This window comes from Arachis hypogaea, chromosome 2 (assembly GCF_003086295.3).
Source record: "Arachis hypogaea cultivar Tifrunner chromosome 2, arahy.Tifrunner.gnm2.J5K5, whole genome shotgun sequence".
In the NCBI taxonomy this organism is placed as follows: Eukaryota; Viridiplantae; Streptophyta; class Magnoliopsida; order Fabales; family Fabaceae; genus Arachis; species Arachis hypogaea.
The window spans coordinates 49,694,002-49,704,523 of NC_092037.1; the positions used below are offsets into that span (position 1 = coordinate 49,694,002).

General features: G+C 32.1%; 1 protein-coding gene across 2 annotated transcripts; it reads left to right on the forward strand.

Annotated features, from left to right (window-relative positions):
* The first annotated feature begins 2,797 nt into the window (after nucleotides 1-2,797).
* LOC112743949 (bifunctional D-cysteine desulfhydrase/1-aminocyclopropane-1-carboxylate deaminase, mitochondrial) lies at nucleotides 2,798-10,221 on the forward strand. 2 transcript variants are annotated; one of them, XM_025793395.3, is made up of 10 exons: nucleotides 2,798-3,124; nucleotides 3,229-3,294; nucleotides 3,434-3,628; nucleotides 4,242-4,352; nucleotides 5,159-5,250; nucleotides 6,238-6,330; nucleotides 6,653-6,710; nucleotides 6,790-6,903; nucleotides 7,384-7,481; nucleotides 9,623-10,221. In XM_025793395.3, the coding sequence occupies exons 1-10, from the start codon at nucleotides 2,882-2,884 to the stop codon at nucleotides 9,825-9,827; spliced, it is 1,275 nt and encodes a 424-aa protein (XP_025649180.1). In that variant the 5' UTR covers nucleotides 2,798-2,881; the 3' UTR covers nucleotides 9,828-10,221. The 2 variants fall into 2 exon arrangements, with proteins under 2 accessions (XP_025649180.1, XP_072073559.1); XM_072217458.1 differs by lacking the exon at nucleotides 6,238-6,330 and having other exon boundaries at nucleotides 2,817-3,124.
* The last annotated feature ends 301 nt before the right edge of the window (nucleotides 10,222-10,522 follow it).

Genomic DNA, 10,522 nt, shown 5'->3' on the forward strand with positions numbered 1-10,522 from the left:
TAGGATAGATATTTTAATAAAATTAGAAGTCAAAATAATAATTTTAAAATTAAATATACTTCATTAAAAATACTTTAGAACACTATTTATTAATATATTGCTGAGTTCAAATAATTATTTCTATTTTAAATTATAAAATAAACGTATTAATCACATTCTATATAGTATAGTTTATCAATTATCTAACTAAATCACATAACCTTTTATTATTTTTTCATCATCAGAACTTTAATTTCAAGTTATATAAAATAATGAATTATAATAAAATTATACAAGAATATTAATTAACTTAACTCCAAATATTCATAAAATTAATTTAATTTATCTTCATAAATTAATTTCTAAAAATAAAGAATTCAAATTAATAAATAAGTCATTACTTATTCACTTCAAATTAACGATAAGTCATAACTTATTTATAGTAGAAGTTACTTAAATTAAATTATACAATTCTTTCTTATTTTTCAATTACTAAAATTATAATTTTAATTATACCAAATATCCAATTATAATAAAGATTATATATAAAAATCCTAATTGATTTAAACTTCAACTATTATAAAAATTACATATAACTCTTAATTATTTTTAAATTCAAAGTATCATAAAGTTTTATTTAATTATTTTTAATAAAATAATTTTTTTAAAATAAAATCCTCAACTAATATAGTAAATCATAAATAACTCATTATTTAATTTCTAAAAACTCAATCATTGCTGACTTCTTGATATTGTTTACTTCTCTATTTTTTCATCATCTTTTTCTTTTTCTATAAATACTCAAAAAACTAAAACAGAAAAATTTTGATCTAAAACACATAAGTTTTGGTGCCTAAAAAATTTGTATGTTTATGTCTAATACGTGTAATATACAAAATACTAATATATATATAAAAAATCAAGAAATTCAAAAAGTGGTCATAGCAAGTTACAAATATAAAAAATCAAGAAATTCAAAAAGTGGTTCCTTAGTTGGTTAAATTTTATTGAAGTTATAGTTAGTTTTTTGACTTAGTCTTAAATAAACTTGTATATATATAGCCGTCCTTAGTTGTAGGGAATACAATAGTTCTTTTTCATAATTCAATTCTATCTAATTTTATTCTATTGCATTTAGTGCACAATTTTATTTTCTTCTTTTAGAATCTAAATGCACCATTATTCGTTCATGTAACATAAATTTTGGTGTACAATACAAAAATTTTAATTTATAGTATAAAAATTTTGATTTATACTATAGACATCTTTTAAAAATTATATAATTAGAACATTGATTTATCCAACTCATAAAATACATTTGCAACAAAAATTTGTATATTATGTATAAAAATTTATGTATTATATTTTGAAAATTTATATGCTGGTGCAAAAATATTTGTACTATATCAATAAATTTATGTTATACATTATGCTTTAAAAATTTGTGTATTATATTAATAAATTTTTATATTTTCTAACAACAAAATAAATTTTTATACTCTTCAATAAAAATTTAAGTACAGTAAAATAATAATAATAATAATAATAATAATATATACATACATTTTTTTTCTGTTAAACTTTACACCAATTTAGTTGCACTTAATTATAAAAAGACTTATGCAGGAGCACTTTAGCAGAACCGGACCGGACCGGCCGGTTCGACCGAAAAACCGGTGAACCGGACCCTATACCAGTCCGGTCCGATGATTAGACCGTACAAGGTTAAGAACCGGTGCGAACCGGTCAAACCCGCAAAGAATCGGTCAAATTCGGTAGCAACCGATCCGACCGAACCGGAACAATTTAAAATTTTCTCAAAATGAAGCAGTTGGGGTTCAAACCGGTGAACCGGACCATATACCGGTCCGGTCCGATGATTGGACCGTACAAAGTTAAGAACCGGTGCGAACCGGTCAAACCCGCAAAGAACCGGTCCGACCGAACCGGAACAATTTAAAATTTCCTCAAAATGAAGCAATTGGGGTTCGAACCTTTTGAAGCAGTTGGGGTTCAAACCGGTGAACCGGACCATATACCGGTCCGGTCCGATGATTGGACCGTACAAAGTTAAGAACCGGTGCGAACCGGTCAAACCCGCAAAGAACCGGTCCGACCGAACCGGAACAATTTAAAATTTCCTCAAAATGAAGCAATTGGGGTTCGAACCTCATCCCTCCAGAAAATAGAAGGTAGCTATGTCCACCAGGCTACTTTGTCTTATACTAATATGGATACAAATTAAAATATATATTAATATCTTTCGGTAAATAATTTACTTTTATTTAATTTATTTTAATTTTAATTATAAGCTCACTCATTTTTAAATTAATTATATTTTTATTTAACAGTAATTATAAATTCACTTATTATTTTTTTCATAATTATATAATATCTATTAATATTATTTTTCCATAAATACTTGTAGTATATAATAGTATAATAGATATAAACTAATTAATAAATTATTAAAATTCGAAAATAATACTTATTTTAATATAAAAAACAAAATAAAAATATTTATGATAGAGTAAAATTAACAAAATACTTATTGTTTCTATTCCATATTATTTAGAATAGCTAGATATTTTTAAAATATTAGTAAAATATGTATTTTAAATTTTTAATTCTAATTTTTTTACTATATTTTATTTTTTATTTACATAGGATCGGGTTAATCGGTTCAACCAATGATCCACCAGTTGAACTAATGATCTAGTGACCCAATAACTTGATCGGTTCGATCACCGGTTCGGTTCTGACAACTATGTGCAGGAGGTACTGATTAGCCGTCGGATATAGTTCGGACGCTGATGGTTGGTATAGAATTTTATGTATGAATTGGTATTAATGATGACGTAACGAGAAAACGAGAGCCCTGATGGAGTGAGAGAAGAGAGAGATGTTGTGCATACCCAGCTGCAGCCGATTCATTTCCTGCTCCCAACACAACCACAGCCTTCGTTTTGGTCTTCACCTTCACAAACACCCACTCACGTTGAGCTTCATCCACTGTGGGTCCCACCACCATCAAATGTCAACGTCGTCCTTCGACTTCGACTTCCTCGCCAAAAAGCCTTACACTCCTCCTTCTTGGGCCTCCCACCTCAACCCTTTACCCTCTCATGTCTTCTCTCTTGCCCATGTAACTGAATATTCAAATAATATCATAACGCATCTTTGTTTTAATTCTTTCTTCATCTTTGTTTTCTCCCCTTTTACTGTTTTTGTTATTATTATCTTCGTCAGCGTCCTACGCCAATTCACAGATGGAACCTCCCCAATTTGCCACCAAATACCGAACTCTGGCTCAAGGTTAGATGCTGTTACTATTCATTTCGAAACCCTTGCTTTTTAACTAATAACTGTTTATCTGAGACTGTTTTGATTCATTTCTCGAAATTTTAGTTTCATGATTTGTTGTTGTTGTTGTTGTTGTTTCGCATATACATAGCGGGACGACCTTTCAGGAATGCAACTGAGTGGAAACAAGGTCAGGAAACTGGAATTCTTGATGGCAGATGCTGTGTCGCAAGGCGCTGACTGCATAATCACGATTGGAGGCATTCAGAGCAACCACTGCCGCGCCACTGCGGTGGCGGCCAAATACTTAAACCTTGATTGTTATCTTATACTCCGCACTTCTAAGGTTGGAGAATTTATTTTCCATTTTAATTTAATTTCCTGTTTTTAATATTGGTTATAGAACTAGCACCTTATTTGAACAAATTACCATTTCTGTTGACAATTCTAACTATTAAACATGTAAACTAACTTTGGGTAATTTTATTGAATTAACCTGATTTTTAATGAGTATCAAGTTAGCTTATATCTTTTATTATTAGAATTGTATCAAGTTAGCTTATATCTTTTATTATTAGAATTGTTCAAGCTTGAATCTTTTATGGTAAAAAACACTAATTTATTCACCTTAATTACATTTTGTTTCCTATTATTGATTGGAATATTTGGTGAAGTGGTGAAACCAATGCACAAAATCATAAATGGTTTAAATTGCAGTTGCGGTTACATAGCATTTCTAGCAATTATAGAAAATTGCAAGGAAATGTAGCTGATGGCAGATGTTGCTATGATGCTGTTGTGGAGTGTTGCAACAGCATTATCGTGGCTTTAGTTGCTGTTCAGACTGTAACTTAAAACTACGAAATCATATAAAATTAGGAAAGAGAAAAAAAACTATGGTGATATTTCAAATTAATAGTGAGAAGAAAGAAGGAAAAAAAAAGTCTTGTCAATTTCAGGCCCTTGTCGACCAAGACCCAGGATTGGTAGGCAATCTCCTGGTTGAGCGTTTGGTAGGAGCACATGTTGAACTTATATCAAAAGAAGAGTATGGAAGAATTGGAAGTGTGGTGAGCACACTCTCAGTTTTTGTTTTGTTCTTTCTTAGTTGTTGTACCAATTCATTCACAAGCTACTTTACTCTTAAAACATATTTCACTGCATCCCTTATTTCTTGTATGTTAACTCACTTAATTTGGCATGTGTTTGCTGACATTCATATTATGGTTTTTCATATTCACACCAAGAAAGACATAATGACTTCGAAACCAAGTTTTAAACTTATAATACAACTTCCATGAAGTATGAAAGCTTTCCTTTTGAAGTTTAGCTATTGGCTATTTTTGCTTTGAAATTAGTAAATATCATTATTGAGAAAGCTAAAAGGTGTACCTTCTTCAACATCTATCTTACTTGGTACAAGAATGATCTAGAAATATTTCTCCACCATAATGCAGCAAACGTGTTGCTGCTAATGTTGTGCCAGACACTTGGTTTTCATTGTTGTAATATATCTATAGAACGTCATTGCTGAATGCGTTAATTTTTATCTTTTTCCTCTATTTCCATATGTATTTTGCAATAACTGGTTATTGTAAGCTTCTGTGTTTCCCCAAATTTTGGTTTTAGCTGGATTTTCCCCCCTGATTTACATGTTATCTGCTCTCATTCTGCAAATTGTTGCTACAGTCATGCGGCATTAATTAATGAACAATAGTTTCCTGTTCTCTGGTTGATTTGATTTGGCATATTTATTATTTAGGAAGCAACAATTTTTGCTGTTTAGTGCCATTTTTTTATGTCATCTGTGTTTTAATACTTTAGTGTAGATATTGCTAAACAATAACATAATATTTACCATCAAACTGTTTCCTAGACACTCACCAATGTTCTAAAAGAGAAGTTGATAAAGGAAGGGAGAAAGCCATATATTATTCCCGTTGGTGGATCAAACTCTTTAGGAACATGGTGAGTGAGACAAAATCACTAATGTAATTTTCTTTTTCCCTTTTACAATTCCCTTGATCCCAATAAGCTCAATGTATCTTAATGTTCATACATATTAGTTATATTGCATTGCTTTTTGTTTTCTCCATCTGTACACTGAACATTGACCATGTTTACTGTATCTTAAATGAATTCCCTTGCTTAAATTACCTGTTCATGATTTAATATGTCTAGGTAGGTTGTGAATTTAGTCTCCAAAAGCCAATGCATTATCACCTCCTCCTTTTCCCTCCCCACCACCCCCCCAACCCCCTTTCTCTCTCGCTCTTCTCAGATTCTCAGATCATAGTTGAAAAATGATATAATGATAAATATTATTGGAATTTTTGGAGATCCATGCTTAAACTGTTAGGTAATGAAGCTCTCTTACCATTGTCTAAATGGTCTATAACTCTATATCTATTACACCGATAAATTGTTACTTGTCTATTATTTTTAATATAAAGGTATTTTGTAAGAAACTGGGATCTAGGTTAAGTAGAAAAATGAAACAGTGATAGAAGGGCAAGGGAGATGGAGTGACATCGGTGAGATCACCCAATTTCTCAATATTTGTTATTAGTATTTAGTAAAAGGAAGGTATACCAAAATTATTAGGTATTCGAGAGACCTGATTCTTTCCTAAGTCCTACCGTCTGATCTCAACTTTTTCCAGGCCTTTCCCACAACCCTTTATAGTTCCCACCTCTCTCACATAACATAATGCTCACTCTCTCACACATTTTTCAGCTAGGCAAGTTAGTTACCAAACCCCATCCTTGCCTATAGTTCACTCAATTATAGTTAGGTCCCTACTTTCTAATTTGCTTGGTACATAACATATTTCTGTGAAATTGGTGAGTGTCTAAGTGGATTTTAGCTTTGGGCCACATTGACATTGTTTTACAATTTTTTATTTGGATACGTTATTAGTTTATCTTACATTATTATGATTTAATTCTGATTTAGGGGATATATAGAGGCAATTCGGGAAATTGAGCAGCAAATTCAAAGTGAGGCAAATGATATCAAGTTTGATGATATTGTTGTAGCTTGTGGCAGGTTCTAGTCTACTTGATCAGTTTATGTTTTACTAAATTACTTTCCATATATTTCTTCTTAATGGATGCTCTTTTAGATTTCTTTATTAGCAGATTCTAGTTTGCATAATGGAACCAAGCGAAAATAAATTATCTTTCTTGAAAAGAAGTATGAGTTATGTAGTAAATCAAGATCTAGTGATAAATGTTATGTCCGCTATTGGTTTTCACTTTCATAAATGAGAGTGAGTTTTAAGTCGTAACATTGTACATTTTTAATTGAGATATCATCAATGGTTAGATAAGTTTTTCTTCTATTTAACACCTCCTAACATAATTTTCAGTGGAGGCACAATTGCTGGTCTATCATTGGGGTCATCATTGAGTACATTGAAAGCAAGAGTATGTCATCCATCTATGAGATTCAAGTAAATCAGATTATTGGAACCAGCATATATCATTTGTGTGCTCCTCCCTGTAGGTACATGCATTTTCTGTCTGCGATGATCCAGATTACTTCCACAACTTTGTCCAAGGCTTGCTTGATGGACTGAATGCTGGTGTCAACTCAAGAGATATTGTTGACATACTAAACGTGAGTGTTGTGGCAAAATAGAAAGTAAAGACCTATAGGCATGCTATTCCTTGGTCTTGCTGCTGCTGCTTGTTCTTGTGCTCTAGTCACATTAAAGTCCTACAATCCTCCTATATATCTCTAATAAATTGAACGGTAGCCTTGGAGCAACTGTTAAGTTGTCTCATTTTTACCTAAGGTCACAGATTCAAGCTGTGGACCCAGTCATTACTCTTGCCTTAGGTTAGGCTTTCTACATTACATGCATAATGTGGGATGCTAGTTTTCGGGGCTGCCCTTTTTGTTAAAGAAATCTTATATTTGTTGTTGCTTGTTATTGGGGAAAAGAATGACGAGACATCTACATAGCAAGCATGCTTGACTTCTCGTAATGTGAACATGTTTTCTGAATACATAGATTTATCATTTGGAATACTTGCTTGATAATCTATGTTCACACTGCTGTTTCGATTGACAATTAGACTTTAATTATATCTACAGGCCAAGGGTCTTGGTTATGCATTGAACACCTCTGAGGAGCTTAATTTTGTAAGAGAAATTGCTGCAGCTACTGGTGTTGTTCTAGACCCGGTATACAGGTATTATAATAACAGTGCTATATTTGGATTTATTAAAGTGAATGCGACGACCATTTTTTTGGTACGTAGATCAAGTCTCAGTAGTTTTCTCTGCCTTGTTCCCGTAGTTGGCCCAATTAATGAAGCATTATTTGTTTGATTGAAAAATAATATTCTATAAGTAGAACCAATCAACCAGAATGCCATATTTGTACTTCCTCTAGAAATTTCTGGGTTCTGTCATATCAAATTGGTGATGAAGAAAGTGATATTGAAATTGGAATGGATCGTCTCAATTTTTTTTTCTCTCAATTGTTTTGTAAAGTGTGATCCCTCACCATACTCTTGTTAAATGGGACCAAGAGAAAATATGTGAGAGAAGATATTAAATGATAAAAGATCACACTTTACAAAACAATTGCGAGAAAAAAAAAAATTGAAAGAATCCATTCCCATTGAAATTCGATGTTAATTTTTTTTTGGGATCATAGCCTCATAGGACTCAGGCGGCTTAGGCCCATCTTCTGATTATAGCTATACACCATCAGAACTATGAAAATGTCTATGAACCATGAATTTATCAAAATTAGTTTCTATGAAAAGTAACTAAATGGTTCTTGTTAAAAAGCGTTGAACACCATCATTGAATCCTGTTGAATAATTATACCTTTTTGGAATCCTTTGGAAATGGAATTGATTCCTTGTTTGGTACAAAAAAACTGAGGATTGATTTAATTTATAAATCCCATGGATTTACTTTCCATCTAATCTCAAAGCCTCTCATTTTTTTTATAGGATTTTATTAGAATTGAATTGATGTGGTATTTTAAAATGTAAAAAGTCAATTTTACCCTGATCGACACCAGACACCAGGTGACATCCCCAACTGCCTTGGGCTACCTCGTGTGGTGGGTGACAGTCTGGCGGTGTCCAGTGGCACTTCATCAGTGGTGGAAGATTGTGTGATACAAATATATAATTAGAGAGTAACGGATAACACTGTAAAATCTTACCCTCCCTCAATTCAATTCTCATTAGTTTACAATTCAAACATAAAAAATGATTTCCAAATCAATTGAATTCTTATTTTATCAGTTATTTCAAACATGTTATTTGATTTACAATTCAATTCAAATAAAATCAACTCCAGAAAGTTTTGGTTCCAAACATACTTAATATTAAAGAATTGTTTGGTGTTGGATTAGATTAGTTTTCATAAAGTTATTAGGATGAGAACTTTGGGTGGTTTGTATGTGATCCTAGATTTAAAAATGATTGCCACCATTGTACAAAAATTTGTTAGTTTCATAAGCTGTTCTGAATTCAACATATTTATATAATTGATCATATGAAAATTAATCATTTTGAAATAATCAGCTTCTCTCTATAATAAGCTTCAAAATGTTGCTTATGCTTATAAGGTGTTTTACAAATTAAAATCACCAGCCTTTTGTTTTTTTAAAAAGATATTTATACTTATTATTGTGAGGATTGGAATAACTATTGGTGTTTCTCATATTTGCTCTCTTTTGGTCTCGCAATTTTATAAAAAAAGGAAATTCCAAAATGGTTATTGGGGTGAAGTCGAACCTGGTTCTTAGAAGTTCCTTATGCATGCTTTTAACCACTGAACTTAAGTAACCGTTTTTGTATTTATTGAGTTATATAAAAAGTAATAAAGAATGCGACTTGACGGACACGGAGTGCCCGGTAAGGTGCTAGTTATTAAAATCCATTTTCACTATAATGCTGCACGAGACCATTCACGAATAGCTTTCATTTAGGGTTTAGTTGTGAGTTAGTGTTTTGAAGGGAAAGGGAGAATAAGGTTAGATATGTAGTGTTAAAGTTTGAACTTTTACACTACAAACCTTTTCATCTCCTTCCCTTCAAAATCTCAACTCAAACAAAGGGGAGGAATGAAAGGTTTTAGCTTGTTACAAAACATGCATGTTCAAGGTACCAAGTTTGCTGCTATTTATTCAACACTTCATTTCTTATTTCCTTGGCCTGTACCTTAATATCAGTAGTACAAATTCCAAACATATGGAAAAAATAAAAATCTAAACAGAAATGTAAACCTAGTCAGATAACATACATTCAATGTTGCATATTTTACTTAAAACTTCTTATTTGGTTGTTGTGACTTGTAACACTTTCAGTGGGAAGGCTGCATATGGATTGCTGAAAGATATGTCTGAGAATTCAAAGAAATGGGAAGGGAGGAAGATCCTCTTCATTCACACCGGCGGCCTCCTTGGATTGTACGACAAGGTCGATCAGATGGCTTCTTTGGTGGGCAATTGGCGTCGAATGGATGTTGCTGAATCTGTTCCTAGGCAGGATGGTATTGGGAAAATGTTCTAGAAAAAAGAAAATTAGAAAAACTAGGATTGCTTTCATTGGATTTGGAATCTCTAAATTTTGAATTTCACTTTAAAAGGTAAAGTGTGATTTCTTACCATTTATTTTATAGGTGGGATCAAGAAAAAATATGAGAGTGAAATCATTTAAGGGTGAGAAATCACATTTTACTCTCTAAAGTGAAAATTCAAAATTTAGAGGATCCAAATTCGCTTTCATTATTTTTTTGTAATAACTGTATTGCGCACACTGAAAGCTGCCATACGGTATAATAACGTTCTCCAAAACAGTGTCAATATTACCAATGATCATGATTCTTGTAATCATGTGTGCTGTTCTTTAGATTGGAGTTTGGAATGTACCACTTAAATGCCTCAATATAGCAATGTATTGTTTCTGTTTTGTTTGTAACATTCAGCAGATTTGGGGACTAATTTGATCTTCAGGATTACATTCCCATCCTCTCCTTAATACATGATAATATTAAAGATTAGGAGAATGCTACACATTCATGTAACCAAGTTGACACCAAAAAATTTTAATACCATTAAAGGAAACGTAAAATACACGTGTCCAACACACACGAAATTGCTCTTGCCCTTCTGTCTTCTTCTCACGCTAGTTTACGCACGGAGCGTCTTCTTCTTCTTCGCGTTCTTCCTTCTCCTCCTTCTCCTCCTTTTTCGCGTTCCTTCTTC